Here is a 25,153-nt window from a genome sequence, read left to right as displayed (position 1 = left end):
CTCAGAGAGTGGCAGCTGTGTGGAACGAGCTTCTAGCAGAAGTGGTTGAGGCGGGTTCAATGTTGTCATTTAAAGTTAAATTGGACAGCTATATGGACAGGAAAGGAATGGAGGGTTATGGGCTGAGTGCAGGTCGGTGGGGCTAGGTGAGAGTAAGAGTTCAGCACGGACTAGAAGGGCCGAGATGGCCTGTTTCCGTGCTGTAATTGTTATATGGTTATATGGAAACCCAATTCTTCTGAATGAATATTCTTAAAAGGGAGAATGGAGAGGCCAAGATTTTTATAAACTTATAAATCAATTACTGGAACGAAAATCATTGATTTTAATGGGAATCTACTTCAGTTGTATGTTCTAGATTTTATTTAGAGATACAGAATGGTAACAGGCCTTTCCAGCCCAATGAACCTGTGCTGCCCAAATAAACCCATGTGGCCAATTAACTTACCAACAGGTAAGTCTCTGGAATGTGGGAGGACACTGGAACACCTTAAGGAATGCCACAGAGTCACGAGGAGAACATACAAACACCTCACAGATAGCGGTAGAAATTGAACCAGGGTCAATGGCACTGGCAATAGCATTACACTAACAGCTACACTGCTGAGCTATCTGATGTGCCCTAATGTAAAAGACATTTAAACGTTGGATGGATTTGGGCAGCACAGTATGTGTAGCCGTTAGCATGATGCCATTACAGCACCAGCAATCAGGGTTCAATTGTACATGGAAACCCAAGATAATCAGGTTGGGAGCATGCGCTAAATAAGTAGTCAGACAAACTTGGGCTGTTTTCTCTGGATCAGCGGAGACTGAGGGAAGGTCTGATAGAGGTTTATAAGATTATGCATAAAGTAGACAGTATCTTTTTCCCAGGGTTGGAATGTCTAATACCAGAGGGCATGTATTTAAGGTGAAAGGGGATAGTTCAAAGGAGATGTGAGACTCAAATTGTTGTTTGTTTGTTTGTTTATTTATTTAACACACAGAGAGTGGAGGGTGTCTGGAATGAATTGCCTGGGGTGGTGGTAGAAATGGATACATTATAGACTTTTAATATACATTCAGATAGTCACATGAATGTGAGGAAAATAAAAGGATATGGGCATTGTGTAGGTAGAGGGGATTAGTTAGGATGCTCATTTAATTGGATCGGCACAATATTGTGGGCTGAATGGCCCCTTCCTGTGCTGTACTGTTCTACATTCTATTGTGCTGACCGGCAATTCAACTCCATGCACATGCCTCTGCTTAGAGTTCGGAGATCAATTCCAGTGCCGTCTGTAAGAGTTTGTACGTTCTCCGTGTGAACCGCATGGGTTTCCCCCGAGTGCTCCGCATTCCTCACACAGTCCAAAGACATATCGGTTAGTAGGTCACTGTAAATTGTCCTGTGATTAGGGTTAAATAGTGGGTTTCTGGGCAGCACAGCTCATAGGGCCGGAAGGGCCTGGCCACACTGTATCTCTAAATAAAAAAAATAGAAGTGGATAGATCTAAAAATTGGATAGATTTGAAGCAGCATGGTACCATTACAATGCCAGCTGCTGTCAGCACACTGAGGCCCAAGATAACTGCTGATTTGCAATTCAACTCTATGCACATGCCTTTGCCCTGCCTTATCTGATCATTTATATTGAATATTTACAATTGACCTTATTAGTTTCCACTAGCTATTAGGTGCCCCCAATGGTATGTATTTCAAATAGCTTCTGACAATCATGTCCGGCTCCTGGCCTTCACGTGTGGCTTAGCTACTAAAACTAGCACAACCATTTCTACTGACAGGAGAAAGAGCAAAGGCGGGTTACTGGCACCTTAAAACCAGTCACTTCAGGGCTCACCAGCTGTGGTTGGCAACTCTTCTTGGAAAAGGAAAACTCTAATCTCAGACCTCCATTGCTTTGCTGCTGTACCCACTCGTGAGGAAGGCTTCAAGAGTAAACCCCAAAGAAAACTCCAGAGCTGGAGCCCCTAAGGCAGTCCCTTGTTAAGTTCAATGCGTGCTGGCAACTCCTGCGATGCTGCTGGTTCCGAACTGTATCAGACGCTGCTGTTCCTTTGGGTTCATCAGCTGCGTGAAGGAGGGGAGCCTGCCGCATTGGCAACAGTTTGCTCTACATATCGTACTGCCCTGGCTTGTGTACAGCTAGGACACAACACCCACGGTCGACCCTGACTAAGCCACTACACTACTGTGTCAGTCACTCTTTGAGTACAGAGGACATACAGTTGATCTTGAAGAGGTGTGCAAAGTCATGAGGGGCACATGCAGGGTGAATGCACTCATTCTTTTTCTCCCAGGGTCAGGGATTGAAGAACTGGAGGGTGCAGGTTTAAGGTGAGAGGGGAAAGATTTAATAAGGACTTAAGGGACTACATTATTTTGTTACACAAATGGTGGTATCGATGTGGGATGAACTGCCAGAGTAAGTGGTTGAGGCAGGAACGAAGACAGTTGAACAGGCACATGCATCAGAAAGGCTTAGTCTCAGGGCTCTGGGCTGTCAAATAGGACTGGCTTAAATGGGGTATGTTTGTCAGTATAGATCAGGTGGGCCGAAGGGTCTGTTTTCATACTGTATAACTACATGACTTTAGCCTACACACCTAGTATGCTTCATCCTCGTGAACTCGCAAACCGAACCTGTTCACATTCTTGGTGACATACCTGCCTTTAGACCACACATACAGCATATAGCATTGTCAAGACTACCTAATGCCATGATAACATCTGACTGCATTTCTACCTTTCCTCTGCACCTCCCAAAGCTCTCACACCCAGGCATGCGCTCACCCACCTACTGACTGGATGCCCATATTTCCATTTCGCCTTTCAGTCATTTAAGATTGCTTAATGCCATTTCCAGTACACAAGCTTAAAGCAGCACAAAAAAAGCCCAATAAGATAAAATATATAATAGATACAATAAATATATTATAAACACAAGAAAGTCTGCATCTGCTGGAAATCCAAAGCAACGTGCACAAAATGCTGGAGGAACTCGGCAAGTCTGGCAGCATCTCTGGCCCACCACTGCCTGGAGAGAGTTTGTACATACTCCCCATGACCCCGTGGGTCTTCTCTGGGTGCTCCATTTCCTCCCGAAGTCAAAAGACATACTGGTTAGTAGGTTCATTGGTAGTTGTAAATTGCCCCGTGATTAGGCTAGGATTAAATAGGAGGATTGCTGGGTGGTGTGCCTCGATGGGCCAGAAGCGCCTATTCCGCTCCGTATCTCAATAAGGAAAGGTTCGTCGCATCCAGAGTTTCTCCATTTAGCAGACGATTTCCTTCCACGCCTCTCTGACGTAGTGGGGAATCGCGTACGAGGCAAGTTACGAGGCAGTGGTTTGCCATTGCCTTCTGCCGGGTGAGTTTCCAAACAGATCACCAGCTCGTAACCCAGCACGGATGGAAACCATGCAGGGGAGCCGGCTGGATTCGAAATCAGGACCTTTCGTCCTGAAGTCCAATGCTGATGCCACTTCTCAATATAATAAAATTCAAAAAATGAATAACCAGTTCTGCTTCCTGATGAAGGGTCTCGGCCCAAAACGTCGACTGTTTATTCATTTCCATAAATGTTGCTGAGTTCCTCTCACATTTTGTGTGTATTACAATAAATACATTTATTTTAGCAGGGAGACGATATTTTCAAGCCTTTCCTCTAAACAGGTCTATGTCAGCAGAGTCACCAAGCAAGCAAACAATCTCTTCAAAATTATTCTTAGCAGATGTCTCACGCATGGATGGGTATTCCTAGAATAAGGATCTTCCTTTGGAAGAAAGCAATGCAGCATCCAGAACAAAAATTATCCTCAAAGGAAAATAAGATTATTAGCAATGGAGAACAAATCTTGTGGGACAACACTTAGGCGCTAAGTGTTTGCCAAAGGTGCAGGAGATCATTACTGGCCTGTGATGTACACAGATGCTAACAATTCCTTTGTGCCTTCAAACATAACTGGTCTCTCCTTTCTTTAAAAATGCAGTTACCATCAGAAAGGTTTATCAATATAATGAGCAGCTGTTCAAAGAACTAATTGGAAAGTGAGAGCTCCCCACATTCCCCAGTGACCAGTTTCTCTGAAGGAGCTTATTCCCACCATTCTTCAAATAATGAGGCTTCCTGCTTTAATAAAAAACACTTTAAAACATATAAAAGAGGTTATCGGAATTTCTTGTGTTGATGATGCTGGAAACCCAGAGTAAAATACACAAAATGGTGGAGGCATTCAACAGGTCAGAGAGCATCCATGGAAGTGAACGAACAGTTGATGTTTCAGGCTGAGTCCCTTTGTCAGCATTAAAAAAAAGCCTATGCTTTAAAAGTCATTGCTCACCTCAGAATCTCCTCATTTACAAATCAAGAAATTAAGTCAGAATTATACACAGATTTCAAAATCTATCAATGACCACTCTTGATATTTAAATGCAGTTGATACCAGTTAATGGGGATTCATTGGGACCAGCACATTTTAACCCAATTAGACAGCAGCCCCAATTAGCCAAAGTTTTATGGAAATAGTTAAAAGGCATAACAAAGACAAACTACCACTTAACCAAGTAACAAATTAATAAATTATGTATCAAGTGAAATACAGAACAAATTAGAACACTACTGATACTACTACAGTATTCTAAGACTGTGCATTAGTTCCTGGTAGCTATAGACAGAGGAATTCATCCAGTGTACGCTGCCGTGTTCTTCTAATTAACTATAAATGAACAATATTAGCACAGACACCTGGTGCAGGAAAAGGATTGCCTTCCTGCATAAAGTCAAAATAAAAATGATGGAAATCACTGCTTTTTGAACCTCCATCGCCAAAAAGAATAACATAACACAAACACATGCAATGGACACTATTTAAAAGCTGTTTGCTGCGTAATGTCTAATGGCCATTTCTGGCATCGCCAAGCCTGAATGCTTGAAACCACGGTGAGCAAAACAGTTCTGAATCATCTCACTGCTTATTTATCACCAACTACCAGTGACAAAAATCACTACTTTTTGAACACAAATACACACAACTGATGCAATATAAAAACTGTTCACTCTAAGCACAGGGTAGTGTCTAACGGCCACACAAGTGCACACAACTGGCGCTAGTTAGAAACTGTTCTGCAAAAGTCTCATGTCCCAATTAAGCAGCATAAAACACAATGTCCCAAATAAATTAAGGGAATCCCAGCTATTTTCTCAATTAGTTTCTGACCTTTAACAGTTGCCCCAAATTGGCTGCCTCAATTAACCAATGGCCCAATTAACCACAGACCACTGTAATTACAAACTACAATATTTAAGCACAAATCCATTTACAACAACTTGTAAGTAGTGATAATCAAATATAGATCTTAGGAATGAGCAGAGAAAGGAGATTTAACATTTTATGGAACGGGCATGATCACCTTCCTTTTGTTATATTTCTTTTTGCTTTTCAATAGATGAGTAATGTCCTCCGGGAGAGATCTTTGTGGACAGAATCCAATCACATTCCGCTCAGTGCTCTAAATCCAGCACCTAACAATACCAGCACATCTCCTTCCTGATATCAGCAGCAAGAGAGCACGGCCTGGATAGTGGGTGCCCTTGATGATGAATACTGTTTCCTCGTGCGTACTTTGAACTCTGACTATCATACAAGTCCAAAACTACTCCGGGACAACCAGATGAAGGTTTAAAAATGCCATTTAATCAATTGATTTGGAGAGTAATAGGCTGAAGCAAAATATTATTCAGGACAAAGTTCAAAGTAAATTTATTATCAAAGTACATAAATGTCACCAAATACCACCCTGAGATTCATTTGCTTGCAGACTTTCACAGTAGAATAAAGTACAATAAAATCAATGAAATATATAAACAAAGACTGAAAATTTGTGCAAATACAAAAGGAAACAAGTAATAATAAATGCATAAAACTGAGAACACAAGTTGTAAAGTTCTTGAAAGAGAGACCAACCATAGGTTGTGATCAATGATCAGTTTGAATGAAATTATCCACGCTGCCAGGAGCCTGATGGTTGAGGGGTAATAACGGCTCCTGAACCTGGTGGTGTGGGGCCCAAGGCTCCTGCACCTCCTTTCTGATGGCACCAGCAAGAAGACAGCATAGACAGGATGGTGGGTGTATCGATGATGGTGCTGCTTTCTTGTGGATGTGCTCAACGGTGAGGAGGGCTTTATATTTTAAAAGTTGTTATTTAATTTAAATAAGCTTAAGAAAAATATTTTTCAGGACAATGCTCTTAGCTGTACCGTGATGGGGTAGAGATATGGCTCTACCAAAGGAGGTGGAAGGTTCTCCTTCTCTCCTCAAGCATGCAGGTCACTCTTGGGCAAAGTGAGCACCTGCTTAATCTCCCAACGTGAAACCATGGGATCAGGTGGTGGATGGTCGTATGAGAAGCTGATGCATATCGCAAGTCCTGGTTATGTGACCACTGACGCCAAGCAGACAATCTCTGAAGAGTATTGATAATGCCTGGGCTCACCCGTCTTGTAAAAACACAGCCCAGAAGGTGTCCATGGCAAACCACTTCTGAAGAAAAATTTGCCAAGAACAATTCTAGTCAGAGACCATGATAGCCCACAAAATATGACACAGCACATGATGATGATGCTCTTAGCTGATCCCTACAATTATCTTAAACTATAGCCAATTTATATTAGTATTTATTCAGTGTACAAATAAAATTCAATCAAGGAGTACAGCATAAAAAATCTCAATATTTGAGGAGAAGGGTATATTAAAATAAAAAACTACGGAATAAACTACATAACAGCTTCTTACCTGAACCTTAGATCCTGGTTCGTGGGAAGCAGCAGGGAAATAAATAACTTCTTGAACTTCATGGCCAGGCCTTGCCGAATTTTTTCCAAATAGTGTATGTGCCGCCTCAGTGGCAGGAGGCAGAGCTGCAAAGCAGGAGCTTGAAGGAGCCACAGACATCCTAAAGTTCAGAGGAAAATGATCACTAGTAAATTCATGGTAACCAAACACAGAGCAAGCAGCATCTGCTGCAATTTTGACTTGCCCTTGCCACCGTTAGTTTTGTTTCTACTCAAATTGAAAGCTGACATAGTCAAAGCGAGGGCAATAGCATCACCCAAGGGTGGCAATAGTATTTCCAAAGCAATCATACTGCTAAGATGATTAGTGGTACAAATTCACCTCTACTAAAACAAGAAATTCTGCAGATGCTAGAAACCTAGAGCAACACACACAAAATTCTGGAGCAGCTCAGCAGGTCAGGCAGCATCTACGGAAATGAATAAACAGTCAACATTTTGGGCTGAGACCTTTCTTCAGGACTTGGAAGAAAGGGGGAAGATGCCAGAATAGAAAGATGGGGAGGGGAGGACCAACTAGAAGGTGACAGGTGAGACCAGGCTGGTTGGAAATGGTAAAGGGATAGAGAAGAAGGAATCTGATAGGAGAGGAGAGTAGACCACGGGAGAATGGAAAAAAAAAGGCGGGGCACCGGGGGGGGGGGGGATGTGATATATGGGTAAGAGGTAGGAAGCCAGAGTGGGGAATAGAAGGAAGTGGGAGGGAAGAATACTGGAAAGAGAAATTGATGTTCATTCCATCAAGTTGGAGGCTATCTGGACCCAATATGATGTGTTGCCCCTCCATCCAGAGAGTGGCAAAAGAGGTGGCCATGGGCAGATCTGTTGGAATGGGAATAGGAATGAGGATAGGAATTAAAATGTCTGGCCAGTGGGAAATTTACCTTTGTTACTTTTAAAATAAAGAGACAAAAAAGGTAGGGAACATTTTATGCTCCTAAATCAAGAGGATATAAAATGTCGTCAAATTAAACTCTAAAGGACGGTTTAGAGAATCCAAAAATTCTTCACAAAAATAACTCATAACCGATCAGAAATCCTTTCCTAAATGGGCTGAGCATTCTAATACTGTATTTCCCCATTGTGATTTAACATCAAAGAAAAAGAGCAGTAATTAAGTATCTGATTGACATACATCATTTACACATTTTTCAGCACATGTAATATAACATTCTAATTCTAGTTTTAGATTCCGGCATAGAAAATTCATTCAAATGTGATCAAATATTACAAACTATATCTACAAGAATAGATTATTTACAAGTAAGCTCCTTTTATTTCAAGAATATTGGCTGGTATCCAAATACAAGACATGCAGAAATCCATAGATCAGATGAAATCCATAGATTCGACTTCAATTTTATTATACAACTATTAATAAAAAGGCATCGTGAGACCAAATACTTAATGGCTTAGGCCAAACCTATTAAAATTATTCCAATATATTTCACTGTGACAAACTGAGTGAAAGAATTCATAAAACATATATGCAGTTAGCTGGCAATGCCGCAAAAATACAATTTTGAGATTATTTCTGATTCTTAAGGAATATCAATTCAAAATTACTCTCGAGAAGAATTTGCATTGTTGTTTCTTTTTTGTATGAATAATGTGAAAAAAACATAGAACAGTACAGCACAGTACAGGCCCATGATGTTGTGCTGTCCTTTAAACCTACCGCAAGATCAAGATCAATTTAACCTTCCCTCCCACATAGCCCTCCATTTTTCTTTATCCATGAGCATATCTGAGTGTCTTAAATGTTCTTAATGTATCTGCCTCCACCACTAGCCCTGACAGCGTGTTCCATGCACTCACCAATATTGATGTATAAAAAAAAACACCCCTGACATCCTCCCATACTTTATTCCACACATTATAAAGCTATGCCCCTTTCTATTAGTCAATTCCACCCTTGGAAAAAGTCTCTGGCTTCCCATTCTATCCATGCCTCTTGTCATCAGATCACTTTTCATCCTCCTTTGATCCAAAGAGAAAAGTCCTAGTTTACGCATCCTATCCTCATAAGACATGCTCTCTTATCCAGGCAACATGGCGATAAATCTCTGAACCCTCTCTAAAGCTTCCACATTCTTCTTAGAACTTGACAAAATAGTCTTAAGTGTGGTCTAACTAGAGGTTTATAGAGTTACAACATTATCTCGCAAGTTTTTGAACTCAGTCCCTCAACTAATGAAGGCCAACACTCCATACAACCTAACAACCCAATCAACTTGTGCCGTAACTCTAAGAGACCCCAAGATCCCTCTTATTCCCAGAAATTCTGTGATACTAGCTGTAACTAATACAGTAATTGAGACATTGGTGTGCTAGAGGGAACGCAAGAATCAACATCTGATGAGTCAGGTGCTGAATAATTAAGAATTTGAACAACTAGATAATGGGTTATTGGATTCTTACCATGCCATTTCCTCTTTGCAATTCTGAGAAAAAGATTATCAGTTTTGTTATTCACAGAAATTCAGTGATACTAGTTGTAACTAATACTGAAAAAAGTATTAGTAGCAGCTACTATCACAGAATTTCTGGGAATAAGATCTACCAAAGGTGATAATTTTCAAGTAAAACTGGAAATTAACCCCAAAAGGATAAAATCTTACAGTAGTTTATTTCTAGTTCCATCTGTCATTTCCTAATGCAGCAAATCTCTGCTATTCTGACATGGGGCTTGGTAGTGCTGGAATGGAAGATTTACAGGACTATTTAAAGTTAATACACCCAAAACACTTCTAATTCATATTGAAGATGTTACAGAATAAACAATAATATTTTTCAGTGAACCGAATAAATTAGAGCAAAGCAGGAACCAGGACATCTGTAAGTTAAAAAAGGATTGGGGAAACAAGGCCCTGGAGTGTTAGCAGTGTAGGAACTGGGACCTTGGCATGCAAGAATCAACATCTGATGAACCAGATAATTGAGAATCTGGATATTAGATGATGCTTACAAGAGATACTGCAGATGGTGGAAACCTAGACCAATGAACACAATGTGCTGGAGGAGCTCAGCAGGTCAGGTAGCGGCTATGGATGGGAATAAACAGTCAATGTCTTGGACCAAAACATCGACTGTTTATTCCCATCCATCAATGCTGCCTGACCTGCTGAGCTCCTCCAGCACATTGTGTATATTGAATTAGATGAATTATTGGACTCTTTCCTCTCTTTGGAATACAGGACTGAGAAAAATGCAACTGACTGAAACTTCAGTACTAACAGGGAAATCATAGAGTCATAGAGCACTACAGCACAGAAACAGTCCCTTCGGTCCATCTACTCTGTTTTGACATGATCATCCACCTAGTCCCATCTATCTCCAATTGGACTGTATTCTTCCAAACCCCTCATCTACGTATTTATTCAAACTTCTCATGAATGTCACAACTGAATTCACATCTACCACTACCAACGGCAGCTCATTCCACACTCACACCATCCTCTGAATGAAGAGAATTTTTAATTTGAAGAGAATTTTTGTGAAACTGCCCACCATAACAAGACCAACAAACGAGCAAATTTCATGTCATATGAGACAATGATAATTACACAATTCTGAAACATGTAATTCTTAGGACATATCAGCAGATCATTGGACTCAACTACTGGACCTGGAGACAATTTACAACTCTTGAAACATCATTAAAGACCCATCCCAGATACTGTCTGTTCAATTTCCTGACACCTAGTAGGAGATACAGAAACATCTTAATCAAGACATTAAGGCTGAAAAACAGTCTTTGAGATGGCCTTTTAGAACAAATGTGACATAGGATCAGAAGCTGTTGAATCCTTTTGGTTTTTTTTTTAAAAGAAACTGCAAGAGTAAAAAGATCCTGATGGAAGCTATAAACATGCCTCCAAACAGTAGCTGGGATGTGGACTACAGATTACAATGGGAAATAGAAAAGGCATGTCAAAAGGGCAATATTATGATAGTCATGGGAGATTTCAACACGCAGGTAGATTGGGAAAATAAAGTTGGTAATGCATCCCAAGAGAGTGAGCTTGTTGAATGCCTACAAGTTAGCTTTTTAGAGCAGTTTGACGTGAACCTACTAGGGCATTAGCTATGCTGGATTGGGTGTTATGTAACGAACCTGAGGTGATCAGGGTGCTTAAGGTAGAGGAACTTTAGGAGACAGTGATCACAAGATGATTGCGTTCAACTTAAAATCTGATAGAGAGAACGTAAAGTCTAACATAACAGTATTTCAGTGTCGTACGGAAACTACAGTGTTATGACAATGGAGTTGGCCAAAGTAAATTGGAAGGAGATGCTGGCAGCATGGCAGGAATGGCTTGAGTTTCTGGGGAAAATGAAGAAGGTGCAGGATAGATGTATTCCAAAAATAAAGAAATATTCAAATGACAAATAGTATAACAGTGGCTGACAAGGGAGGTCAAAGCTAATGTAAAAACAAAAGAGAAGGCAGAAAGCAAAGCAAAAATTAGTGGGAAGATAGAGGATTGGGAAGCTTTTAGAAACCTATAGAAGTCAATAAAAGAATCATTAGGAGGGAAAAGATGAAATATGAAAGCAAGTTAGCAAACAAAATCAAGGTGGATAGAAAAAGCTTTTTCAAGTACGTAAAAAATAAGATAGATGAGAGTGGATATAGAATGCTAGAAAATGAGGTTGGAGAAATAATAAGGGGGGACAAGGAGATGGCAGATGAATTAAATGAGTATTTTGCATCAGTATTCACTGTGGAAGACACTAGCAGTGTGCCAGTGAGAGAAGCAAAGTGAATGCAGTTACTATTATAAGGGAGAAGGTTCTCAAAATGCTGAAAGACTTAAAGGTGCATAAGTCACCCAGACCAGATGAACTGCACACTAAGGTTCTGAAAGAGGTAGCAGTAAAGATGTAGCGGCGTTAGTAATGATCTTCCAAGAATCATTGGACCCTGGCATGGTTCTGGAGGACTGGAAAATTGCAAATGTCACATCACTCTTAAAGAAAGGAGGGAGGCAGCAGAAAAAAAATTATAGACCAGTTAGCCTGACCTCAGTGGTTGGGAAGGTGTTGGAGTCAATTGTTAAGGATGAGGTTATGGAGTACTTGGTGACACAGGACAAGATAGGACAAAGTCAGCATGAATCCTTAACGGAAAATTTTGCCTGACCAACCTGTTTGAATTCATTGAGGAGCTCACAAGTAGGATAGATGAAGGGGATATGACGGATGTTGCATATTTGGATTTTCAGAAGGCATTTGACAAGGGCCACACATGAGGCTGCTTACCAAGTTAAAGCTCATGGTACTACAGGAAAGTTACTAGCATGATTAGAGCATTGGCTGATTGGTAGAAGGCAGCGAGTGAGAATAAACAGATGCAGTACCTTTCTGATTGGCTGCTAGTGACTAGTGGTGTTCCGCAGGGGTCAGTGTTGGGACTGTTTCTTTTTATGGTGTATATCAATGATTTAGATGATGGAATAACAGGAATTCTGCAGATGCTGGAAATTCAAGCAACACACATCAAAGTTGCTGGTGAACGCAGCAGGCCAGGCAGCGTCTCTAGGAAGAGGTGCAGTCGACGTTTCAGGCCGAGACCCTTCATCAGGTCTAACTGAAGGAAGAGTGAGTAAGGGATTTGAAAGCTGGAGGGGGAGGGGGAGATGCAAAATGATAGGAGAAGACAGGAGGGAGAGGGATGGAGCCAAGAGCTGGACAGGTGATAGGCAGAAGGGGATACGAGAGGATCATGGGACAGGAGGTCCGGGAAGAAAGACAGGGGGGGGGTGACCCAGAGGATGGGCAAGAGGTATATTCAGAGGGACAGAGGGAGAAAAAGGAGAGTGAGAGAAAGAATGTGTGCATAAAAAAGAGTAACAGATGGGGTACGAGGGGGAGGTGGGGCCTAGCGGAAGTTAGAGAAGTCAATGTTCATGCCATCAGGTTGGAGGCTACCCATACGGAATATAAGGTGTTGTTCCTCCAACCTGAGTGTGGCTTCATCTTTACAGTAGAGGAGGCCGTGGATAGACATGTCAGAATGGGAATGGGATGTGGAATTAAAATGTGTGGCCACTGGGAGATCCTGCTTTCTCTGGCGGACAGAGCGTAGATGTTCAGCAAAGCGGTCTCCCAGTCTGCGTCGGGTCTCACCAATATATAAAAGGCCACATCGGGAGCACCGGACGCAGTATATCACCCCAGTCGACTCACAGGTGAAGTGATGCCTCACCTGGAAGGACTGTTTGGGGCCCTGAATGGTGGTAAGGGAGGAAGTGTAAGGGCATGTGTAGCACTTGTTCCGCTTACACGGATAAGTGCCAGGAGGGAGATCAGTGGGGAGGGATGGGGGGGACGAATGGACAAGGGAGTTGTGTAGGGAGCGGTCCCTGCGGAATGCAGAGAGAGGGGGGGAGGGAAAGATGTGCTTAGTGGTGGGATCCCGTTGGAGGTGGCGGAAGTTACGGAGAATAATATGTTGGACCCGGAGGCTGGTGGGGTGGTAGGTGAGGACCAGGGGAACCCTATTCCTAGTGGGGTGGTGGGAGGATGGAGTCCTAGCTATGCCTGCCTTTTTGTTGGGTTTGTGGAACAATCTATGTTCCGTGCCTATTCTGGTATCTGTCCCCCACTTTTCCTTCGCTACATCGACGACTGCATTGGCGCTGCTTCCTGCACGCATGCAGAACTCATTGACTTTATTAACTTTGCCTCCAACTTTCACCCTGCCCTCAAGTTTACCTGGTCCATTTCCGACACCTCCCTCCCCTTTCTAGATCTTTCTGCCTCTGTCTCTGGAGACAGCTTATCCACTGATGTCTACTATAAGCCTATTGACTCTCACAGCTATCTGGACTATTCCTCTTCTCACCCTGTCTCTTGCAAAAACGCCATCCCCTTCTCGCAATTCCTCCGTCTCTGCCGCATCTGCTCTCAGGATGAGGCTTTTCATTCTAGGACGAGGGAGATGTCTTCATTTTTTAAAGAAAGGGGCTTCCCTTCCTCCACTATCAACTCTGCTCTTAAACGCATCTCCCCCATTTCACGTACATCTGCTCTCACTCCATCCTCCCACCACCCCACTAGGAATAGGGTTCCCCTGGTCCTCACCTATCACCCCACCAGCCTCCGGGTCCAACATATTATTCTCCGTAACTTCCGCCACCTCCAACGGGATCCCACCACTAAGCACATCTTTCCCTACCCCCCTCTCTCTGCATTCCGCAGGGACCGCTCCCTACACAACTCCCTTGTCCATTCGTCCCCCCCATCCCTCCCCACTGATCTCCCTCCTGGCACTTATCCGTGTAAGCGGAACAAGTGCTACACATGCCCTTACACTTCCTCCCTTACCACCATTCAGGGCCCCAAACAGTCCTTCCAGGTGAGGCATCACTTCACCTGTGAGTCGACTGGGGTGATATACTGCATCCGGTGCTCCCGATGTGGCCTTTTATATATTGGTGAGACCCGACGCAGACTGGGAGACTGCTTTGCTGAACATCTACGCTCTGTCCGCCAGAGAAAGCAGGATCTCCCAGTGGCCACACATTTTAATTCCACATCCCATTCCCATTCTGACATGTCTATCCACGGCCTCCTCTACTGTAAAGATGAAGCCACACTCGGGTTGGAGGAACAACACCTTATATTCCGTATGGGTAGCCTCCAACCTGATGGCATGAACATTGACTTCTCTAACTTCCGCTAGGCCCCACCTCCCCCTCGTACCCCATCTGTTACTCTTTTTTATGCACACATTCTTTCTCTCACTCTCCTTTTTCTCCCTCTGTCCCTCTGAATATACCTCTTGCCCATCCTCTGGGTCACCCCCCCCCCGTCTTTCTTCCCGGACCTCCTGTCCCATGATCCTCTCGTATCCCCTTCTGCCTATCACCTGTCCAGCTCTTGGCTCTATCCCTCCCCCTCCTGTCTTCTCCTATCATTTTGCATCTCCCCCTCCCCCTCCAGCTTTCAAATCCCTTACTCACTCTTCCTTCAGTTAGTCCTGACGAAGGGTCTCGGCCTGAAACATCGACTGCGCCTCTTCCTAGAGATGCTGCCTGGCCTGCTGCGTTCACCAGCAACTTTGATGTGTGTTAGATGATGGAATAGATGGCTTTATTGCCAAGTTTGCAGACGATATGGAGATTGGTGGAGGGCAGGTAGTGGCAAATGAAATACAATGTTGGAAAATGCATCATCATGCACTTTGGTAGAAGGAATAAATGTATAGACTCTTTTCTAAACAAAGAGAAAATCCAAAAATCTGAGATGCAAAGGGACTTGGGAGTCCTTGTGCAGAATACTCTAAAGGTTATCTTGCATGCAGAGTCATTAGTGAGGAAGGCAAATGCAATGTTAGCATTCATTGCAAGAGGTCTAGAATATAAGCGGAGGGATGTGATGCTGAGGCTTTATAAGACACCGGTGAAACCTGTCCTTGAGTGTTGTGAATAATTTTGGGTTCCTTATCAAAGAAGAGATGTGCTGGCATTGGAGAGGTTTCAGAGCAGGCTCATAAGGATGATTCTGGGAATGAAAAGGTTGCCATATGAGGAACATTTGATAGCTCTGGGTCTATACTCACTGGAATTTAGAAAGAGAGGGGAAACTCATTGAAGCCTTTCAAATGTTGAAAGGTCTAGACAGAGTAGATGTGGAAAGGGTGCTTCCCCTGGTAGGGAGTCTAGGATAAGAGGGCGCAGCCTCAGGATAGAGGAGCATCCATTTAAAACAGAGATGCAGAGAAATTTCTTTAGCCAGAGGGTGGTGAATTTGTAGGATTTGTTACCACAGGCAGCTGTGGAGGCCAGGTCATTGGGAGTACTTAAGGCAGAGACCAATAGGTTCTTGAGTGGCCACATTACCAAAGGTTACGGGGAGAAGGCCAGTAAGTGGGGCTGAGGAGGTTGGGAAAAAAAGGGATCAGCCATGATAGAATGGTAGCGCAGACTCAATGGGCCAAATGGCCTAAGTCTACTCCTATGTCTTATGGTCCAAGAACAGCTTCCTCCAGAGAGCTGTTGTGCTACATCCCAGCTTATCAATGGCCTATATGTGTTACGGACTATCAAAGTCATTTGCTGCATGTAAATTAGGGATTTTTAAAAAATTAAGCCCTATCACATGCATAATAAATATCTGTTTTGCACAGACTGGAGTAGCACCACAACCTCATTGTCTCGAGCAATGACAGTAAGTTCTATTCTATTCTTGAGTATGAATGCAGTTTTAGATTTACCCAATCCAGTGAACACCTACCTACTGAATATTACCCACCATACTTCTAAAGTAACATACTGTAGCTCAATTCAAAAATACAATTCCAGGCTCCAACACAGTTATCTTCATAATGTATATCGGATCATATTCTATAAATTTATCCCATATAATAATACATTTTTTTCAGCATTACCCTGCAACTGTTAATTACACACACATTCCAACTTGCAAAACTGCTCAAATCTCCTTTATTTGCGGGTGGCACGGTAACATAGTGATTACCACAATGGCTTAACAACACCAGTGATCACTGATAGAGGTTTGATTCCTGCCACTGTTTGTAAGGAGTTGATATGTTCTCCCCGTGACCATATGGGTTTCGTCTAGATCGGGGGTCCCAACCTGGGGTCTATGTACCCCTTGCTTAATAGTATTGGTCCATGGCATAAAAAGGTTTGGGAACCCCTGACCTAGGGGATGCAATTTCCTTATGGTTAGGGTTAGGGTTAGTAAGTTGTGGCGTACTATGTTGGAAGAGCGGTGAAATTTGTGAGCAGCCAAGCGCAATTCTTGCTGATTTCATATGATGCAAGTGATGCATTTCCCTGCATGTTTTGATGTATGTGACAAATAAGTCTTTAATCTTTATTAACTGCTTTCAGCAGCATCATCACCAGCCAGAGGTGAAATTGACAATAAAATTCAAATTGTATCACTGTCATTTAATTTATTCAATGCACTGAAGGACTGATGAAATTTAAATTTTCAAATTAAGGTATCTGAAATCACTTCTAAAATTAAATCGCAGCTACAGCACAACAACTATTGATCTAAATGGAAGAAATAAACAATTTTTTTTAGAAATACCCTCTGAAAGAATATTCGTATTACTAGGTCCCACACCACCAGGTTCAGGAACAGTTATTACTCTACACCATCAAACTCCCAAACCAGCGTGAATAACTTCACTCACCTAAACACTGAACTGATCCAACAACCTATAGACTCACTTTCAAAGATTCTATAACTCACATTCTCAGTATTACTTGTTTTTTCATTTGCACAATTTTCCTTCTTTTGCAAATTAATTCTTTGTCAGTCTCTGTTTATGTATATGTTTTCATAAATTCTGTTGAATTTCCTTATTTTCCTATAAATGCCAGTGTAAGAGGGTTTCGTCTTTTATGTTACTGTGTAGGCTAACTAAAATGGCTTCTTTGTTGTGTTATACTTAGGAATGCATCTTTGTTATGTTAAACGCTGAGAAAGTCCTTCCCGCTAGCAGTTTGTTTTGTATCATCTATTGATAGGAGGACAAATGAACCAATTGGGATAGTTGTTATGTTTTTGGTGTATCTGAAGATACTGTATGCGCAGGGTTTTGGGGCAGAAGGTGGGGGAGAGAGAGAGAGACAGAGAATGGACCAGGTGCTGTGAGTCCGCTAATGGGGTCGGACCCCGAGCGGGGCGTTCGGCGAGGAGGGGAGACGGAAACGGACTCATGTGGTGTGTCTGGTCGACCACCGTTGTTGGTCCCAGGCGTCCGGTCGAGGTGGTCCAAGGGGTCGCAGGGTGAAAAAGGAGGGTCCCGAGCTCCAACCGTTTGTGTACCAAGAGATTGACGCCTTTTATTTTCCCTTTATATTTTATTCTCTATTAATTATATAGTTCCAGTAATATCTATAAACTGTAAATCATTTAATCGTATCTGGTGTATTGTCTGTTACATGGGCGGGGTGGGGTACATCACACATCATCCACACAAACTAATTACCCAGTTTGGCCCGGCTGAGGGCTGTTTCCCTAGACAACAGCGAGCCGAGCGACCCTGAGGGTGGCTGGGGGGGGGGGGGGGCTACACCAGCAAGAAAATGAATCTCAAGGTTCTCTATGGTGACATACACGTACTTTCTTCTCTGAAGATCGTCACCGTGTCTTGGTGAAGAGGCCTGTGAATTCCTGAGATCCCGAGAGCAATCCCGTTGGGAATTTAACTACCTGGTACTCAGCGCCTAGTAGAGTCACCCATGGTGGTAAGGTCAAGTAGGAGGTACCAACGATCAATGATCCTACCATGACCTCAACCATGAACTAGCAGAAGATGATGACACACCACAACGGTGGTGAAGGCAGAAGAAGGCTGCAGCAAGGAATGGTCCCTGGTCATCTTGCATTCCTTGCCGCTGGCCCGTGGCCCCGATCCGTCAAGGTCCATGCGGTGGCTGCACGTGCATCAGCATCCCCAAAGTCATACACAGGCACTCTCCATTAAGGGAATACACCCCAACATTCCAGATACGTGGATTCTGGATTGGCCTCTACAGCCACCGGAAGACCCACCAAAAGACAACCCTTTAGGAGGACATCATACTCAACTCGAGTGATCACACCACTACCTCTATACATACAATACTTTGATAAAAGATTTACTTTGAATACTAAGGGAGAATAGCTCATCAATACTTTGCTGAAGTTCAGCAACAGGGAGCTATCTTTAGAAGAGGCTATTATTTAGTATGAAATATTTGAAGAATAGAACATAAACTATAAAGAACAAAAAAGAGGGGAAAGCAAAAGGTACTGGCTTGGCAAGTGATCAAACAAGCAGTATGGTACTTGGTTCAAGATGCAATGCATGAAGCAAATTCAGTTGCTCAGATGATTGCAAACTGCTGTTCCAGCAAGATTTAATCAAAGGCATGGCAGATGGTACACTTAAAAAAAATAAAACACAGGGTGTGACAACAAAAGGTTTTCAATACCAATCCCAACGACACCTCAAAGCTCAGCTTCTTAAATACACAAACGAAATCAGAGACGGTGTCGTAGAGACACAGAAAAGTACAGCACAGAAAAAGACCCTTTGGCCCGTCTAGCCTGTGCCAAACCATTTAAATTGCCTACCCCCATTGACCCGCACCCAGACTATAGCCCTTCAAACCCCTCTTGTCCATATACCTATCAAAATTTCTCTGAAATGTTGAAACTGAAATCATTTTCCAGATGATGATAAATGTACCTGAAAACGGGGAAAACAGTCTTCTGTATTTTTCTCATGAACCTACCTAAATGTCTTATATACCTGTATAGAGCATAAAAACTAGACCTTTAGCATTTTGAGAAAAATAAATCAACTGAATCAAACAACAGACACAGAAATTATAGTGTTCTGGGGCACAACAGCACAGAAAGTGGCCATTTGGCCCATCTGGTCCATGCTGACCTGGTCTTCTACCTAGTCCCATCTACCTGCACATGGACCTCAGCCCTCCATACCCCTCTCATCCACGTACCCATTAAGTACAGAGAAAATTCACAAAGATGCTGCTGGGACTGGAGGACCCGAGTTATAAGGAAAGAATTAATAGGTTAGGACTTCATTCCTTGGAATGCGGAAGACTGAGAGATTAGATAAAGGTGTACAAAATCATGAGATAGGGTAAATGCAAACAGGCAAATGCAAACAGGCTTTTTCCACTGAGGTTGGATGGGACTACAACTGGAGGTCATGTGTTAAGGATGAAAGGTGAAAATTTTAAGGGAAATGGGAGGGGAAACCTCTTCAGTCAAAGGGTCATGAGAGAGTGGAACAAGTTGACAGCACTGGTAGTACATACAAGCTCAAATTTAAAAGTTTAAGAGAAAAATTGGATAGGTACACGGATAGTAGGGGTGTGGAATGCTGTGGTCCAAGTGCAGGTCAACAGGACTAGGTAGTTTAAAATGGTTTGACACAGACCAGATGGGCTGAAGGGGCTGATTCTGTGCTGTATTTTTCTATGACTATGTGCAATATATGAGAAATGACCTATTCTTTCTCAAAGTTACAGGAATTACTAGAGCACAGAGCTCTGCCTTTTGATATTGCCGTCATGTTATTTGTATACAGATGAATTGCTCTCAGCAGGATTATAACAACATTTGCCAAAGACTGATCTACAATAATCAAAAGCACAAGAAATTTTGCAGATTCTGGAAATCTAAAACAACACTCACAAAATGCTGGAGGAACTCAACAGGTGGTGCAGCATCTATGGAGAGGAATTAACAGTTGACAATTCAGGCCAAGACCCTTCTTCAGTACAATAATCACACATCTTTGATAATCATTGTTACATTACACAAAGTGTTATATCATTGTGCAAGTCCCTGTATCTTCATAACCGTTCTTGCAGGGGGGGGGGGCTATTGAGACAAGCATCTGAAAGCTCAGAGTCCAGTTATCTATTTACAGTGAGGGTTGCCCAGCACAACCCTGACCGATTTGGTGCCAACAACACTTGCACATATGACACTTAAAGCCAATCTTTATCTCTTTTTAATCATTACAAGCCTAAATAGTCAGATCCAGAAGACCACTGGGGGAAAAAAGCAGCACTTCATAGCACAACATCAAGCTTCAACATGAACTTAATAAAACTAATATTGAGAACAGGAGTTGCCGCATCCTTGAGTCTGTCGGTGAGGAGTCAGTTCATCTTTGAGATGAGTGACATTATTCACACTGGTTCAGGAGCTTCATCGTTGCAAGGTAACAACTGCTCCTGAACCTGGTTTTTATAATTTTATAATGGCCCTCTGATGTTAGGTCTCCAGAAATTATCACAGCAAGTTCCACAAAGTTTGAAAATAATTCACAAAAACGTGATTAGGTTTCAGGTCTCAGCTACATTTTCAACATTTTAATTCAGGAAAATGTAAAGCTTCATTTATGTTTTTTTTCCCCAGAATTAAACACTTTTGGGTTACGTTATCAAATGGTATTAAACATTTGGCGTGTATCAGATATCCTGGGAGGAGTAGCACCTCTGGTGAAGGGGCTCCTCGTGACAGTTCCAGGGCAGCTCACTCACCTTTGGTCCCCACCGGATGCTCAGCTCTCACCTATAGCTCCAAGTAGCTGTCTGCAAGTGACAGCGGCCAGACCCCGTTCACCGATTCGACAAGCTGGCTAAACCAAGCGAAGGTAGCCGGTGGGTCTCATACCCTGGTGCGATCGGGACATGTCAGTCCTGGCATGTGCAATCAGCTCTGGTGGACCGGGTGGATGAGAACAACAGTGAGATCCAATGGCCCAGAAGGTGGTCCTGCAATGCTTCCAGGTGAGTGAAGAGCGTGACAAGGCACAAAAGTCATGCCCACCCATTGCAGACAAGGAAGACCCTAGTCTGCAACGACTACTAGCACCTCTGGACCCAGACTTCCAAGGCCAAGAGGGTGGAATGGATTTTCCACTTCAAAAACTGTCCCGCACAGATTTCACTCTCATCGTCGATACAACGGACAACCAGCAGTCACGCATGCTGTCAGGTGACAGTATGAAGTAACGACTGAATGTAATGCATTTCATAAATAATACATCTCACCCCTGTTGCCAACACCTTTCTGGGGTCTGGTGTGATGCAGCTGACTCTGATTTCTGTTTATAGCTGGTTTCATCACCACGGTAGCAGTTCACAGTAGAGAATGAAAAAGCAGTGACAGGGATGGAGGGAGGTGGGGTGGAGGAAAAGAATGAGTAAGAGCTGAGAATAACGGTATTTTAAATACTAGGCAAATGTTGTGAAAGAATGCGAATGTATGAAGACTGGAATCAAAATCAGATTTAATAATTCGTAAAATTTGGTTTGTGGCAGCAGTGCATTGCAATATAAAATATTTTAAAAACTATAATAAATCTATATAAATTAAATAAGTAGTCCAAAAAGAAAAAAAATAAATTTTTAAGACGGGGCGGAATTAGAGGCGAGACGTAAAGGGAAGAAATGATGGTAAAATAAGTATTGGGACTGGCAGTATGAAGCACCACTGGTCAAGAGATGGCCCCGGGATTCAGCTAACAGAAGGGTGGGGCACCTGTGTGCGTGTGGGGGGAGGGGAAATGGCCACCAAGCACAACAGGAGGTGGATGTTGTAGGAGGCAGTGGGGCAAATTGGGTCTGTTGGAACTGGGGTGAGTGCTTACATTCAGCACTCTCCAGACCATCTCCCGCAATGTTTCAGTTCAGAAGCGCCTTTGACTAGCAACACCAATAAAGAAATGAACGTTATACGGCGCAGCGCACTAGTCATCTGCGTTTTATAACGGGGACAGGCGGCAGAGCTGAGTGAAAGATCATGACACAAGAGCAGTGTTAGGCCCTTCGGCCCTTCGAGTATACTCTCCCATTCCATCAAAGCTGATTTATCATCCCTCTCAACCCCATTCTCCTACCTTCTCCGCATAACCTTTGACGCCTTTACTAATCAAGAAACTATCAACCTTCGCTAATGACTTGGCATCTATATCCGCTGGTGGCAATGAATTCCATAGATTCACCGCCCTTCCGTGAAGAATCCAACCAAGAGGAGCCGGAGAATTCTCGCCACTGCAGCCAGCAAACCCATCAACAATGCCCAGCCATTAATCAGCCGTGCCCAGCAGGTCACCCACACAAAAGCCGTGTCGGCTGCCGGAGCGAGCCCTGCGGCGGCGTCGGTGGGACCGCTGTACCCGCTGCCCCTCACCTGAAGCGGTCTCCGGATGCTCCCCGGTCTCCGCAGCGCAGAGTTAGCGGCCGGCTCGCGGTCACGTGAACGGACGGTGCCGACGCCGCAGGCGCGGGTGGGGAGGAGGTGTCGGCGGATGGTGCTGGTCACCTCAGCTACAGCAACGGACCCTCGTTTATAAAGCGCACACGTTCTGTCTACCCGGCTGACAGCGGCACAGGGCAGGTCACCGCTCCACACGGACGCCCAACTGCGCAATGTGATGCAGCTCTGGCAACCGGTCCTTCCTCGTCCCTCCCTCCTTTCACCCTCCTCCGTCCCCTTTCCTCTCTTCCCTCTTTCCCCCTCCCCTCTTTCCTCCCTTCCTCTCTGCACTCACATCTCTTCCCTCACACCCTTCAACACCTGACTTGTGTCTTGTGCAGACTGATGCAAAATACTTATTTTGTACATCTGCCATCTCCTTGTCACCCGTTGTTATTTCTCTGGCCTCATTTTCTAGCAGTCCTATATCCACTCTCATTTCTATATTATTTTTTATGTACTTGAAAAAGGTTTTTCTATCCACTTCGATATTGTTTGCTAGCTTGCTTTCATATTTCATCTTTTCCCTCCTAATGACTTTTCCTTGCTTCTTATAGATATTTAAAAGCTTCCCAATCCTCTATCTTCAGGCTATTTTTTGCCTTGTTGTATGCGCTGTCTTTTGCTTTTACATTAGCTTTGACTTCCCTTGTCAGCCACATTTGTACTATTTTCCCATTTGACTATTTCTTTGTTTTTGCAATACAATTATCCTGCACCTTCCTTATTTTTCCTTGAACTTCAAGCCATTGCTGTCTGCTATCATCCATGCTGGCATCTCCTTCCAATTTACTTTGGCCAATTCCTCTCTCATGCCATTGTAATTTCCTTTACTCCACTGAAATACTGCACATCAGACTTTACTTCTGCTATCAAATTTAAATATGAGCACAATCATATTGTGATCACTGCCTCCTAAGGGTTCTTTTATACTAAGCTCCCTAATTGCCTCTGGTTCATTACATAACACCAAATCCATCGTAGCTGATGTCCTTGTAGGCTCAACATCAAACTGCTCTAAAAAGCTATCTTGTAGGCATTCAACAAACTCACTCTCTTAGGATCCATTACCAACCTGATTTTCCCAATCTACCTGCATATTGAAATCTCCCATGACGATCATAACATTGCCCTTTTGATGTGCCTTTCCTAATTCCCATTGTAATCTGTAGTCCACTTCCCAACTACTGTTTGGAAGCATGTATATAGCTTTCATCAGGGTCGTTTTACCCTTGGAGTTTCTTAACTCAACCCACTAGGATTCAAAATTTTCTGATCCTATGTCACATCTTTCTACTGATTTGATTTCATTCTTCACCAGCAGAGCCACGCCACCCCCTCTGCCTACCTTCCTAACTCTCTGATACAACGTGTAACTTTGGACATTCTACTCCCAGCTATAACCATCTTTCAGCCACAGTTCAATGATGGCCACAACATCAAACCCAACAATCTGTAAAAGTGCAACAAGATCATCCACTTTATTTCTTATACTCTGGGCATTGAGATACTTTGCATACTGTATTTGCTACCCTTTTTGATACTGCATCCCTAATGCACTGATACTAACCCTGCTGGCTGCAGTTTTGTCCTATCATCTGCCTTCCCTTCCCGACAGTCTGATTGAGCACTCTTTGTTTGTTTTTACCATTCGTCCTATCTTGAGTCCCTTCACTCTGGTTCCCATCCCCCTGCCAAATTCAGACTTCCCTCGTGTTGGAATAAATGAAGGCAAGTCATCCATCATGTGACATTACCAGCACACTACTGGCTTGAGAGTATGAAAGCTGAAATCAGTAAAGCAGGCAGTACAGCCTTATCTGGAACTGCTGATGCGTTATCTTGAAGAAAAGTTTGTAGCCATGAAATCAGTTCAAAATGTTCTGTGATACTCACAGAGCTTGTGTGAGCTCTTGTCACAGTGACAGACCTGTGATCACAAGACCCTTTTGGATATTGGTAATGTAAGACACTGCAAGTGTGGTTCATTAACGAGACTGACGGTGGGGAAGCTGTGTTGTCTTGGTCGTCATGCAGACCAGGCCCTCGTGCCATGGGCTCGCCTGAGGGGAGGAGATGCTGGAGGCAATGTGCCATGGCAAACGTCCAGTCTGGGTTCAGGGCTGGCCCCTCCCATTGGTACTCTCCTCCAGTGTTCGCTCAGTGGAAGATGAATTGGATTACGTTCATCTGCGGCTGCACTAGCGCGTGATGAGGAACTGCGGTGTGCTTGTTCTTGCAGAAGCATGGCTCCAGGACAACATCCCATGCGTCATCAATCTACAGGTCACGACACTCAGGTACTTGGGCTATATTATTTCTTTTACTGGGGTGGCAGGGCGGAGATACATCTTTACCAAAGGAGGTGTAAGGCTCTCCTTCCCTCCTCTAGCCTGCAGGTCACCCTTGGGCAAGGTGTAGCAGGTGCTTAGCTCCCTGATCAAGGTCACGTGAAGCCATGGGAGTAGGTGGTGGATGGTTGTATGAGCAGCTGGTACATATCATAATTCCTGGTT

General features: G+C 43.4%; 1 protein-coding gene across 11 annotated transcripts in view; it reads right to left on the bottom strand.

Moving 5' to 3' along the window:
- Positions 1-22,780, bottom strand: part of LOC134357820 (secernin-1-like) — a 62,755-nt gene extending 39,975 nt beyond the window's left edge. For 2 of the 11 annotated variants that reach the window (XM_063069518.1, XM_063069513.1), the window contains exons 1-2: positions 22,572-22,780; positions 6,802-6,961 (exon numbers count right to left, since the gene is read on the bottom strand). In XM_063069518.1, coding sequence (XP_062925588.1) covers positions 6,802-6,863 — 62 coding nt within the window. In that variant the 5' untranslated portion in view covers positions 6,864-6,961; positions 22,572-22,780. Of the gene's footprint in view, positions 1-6,801; positions 6,962-20,060; positions 20,085-20,917; positions 21,200-22,278; positions 22,300-22,326; positions 22,550-22,571 lie in introns of those variants that run through there. The other 9 variants (XM_063069511.1, XM_063069517.1, XM_063069522.1 and 6 more) reach the window with 9 other exon arrangements.
- Positions 22,781-25,153: the final 2,373 nt, after the last annotated feature.

The sequence above is a fragment of the Mobula hypostoma genome, chromosome 17 (genome assembly GCF_963921235.1).
Source record: "Mobula hypostoma chromosome 17, sMobHyp1.1, whole genome shotgun sequence".
Taxonomy (NCBI): Eukaryota; Metazoa; Chordata; class Chondrichthyes; order Myliobatiformes; family Myliobatidae; genus Mobula; species Mobula hypostoma.
This window is presented reverse-complemented; position numbering and strand designations above follow the sequence as displayed.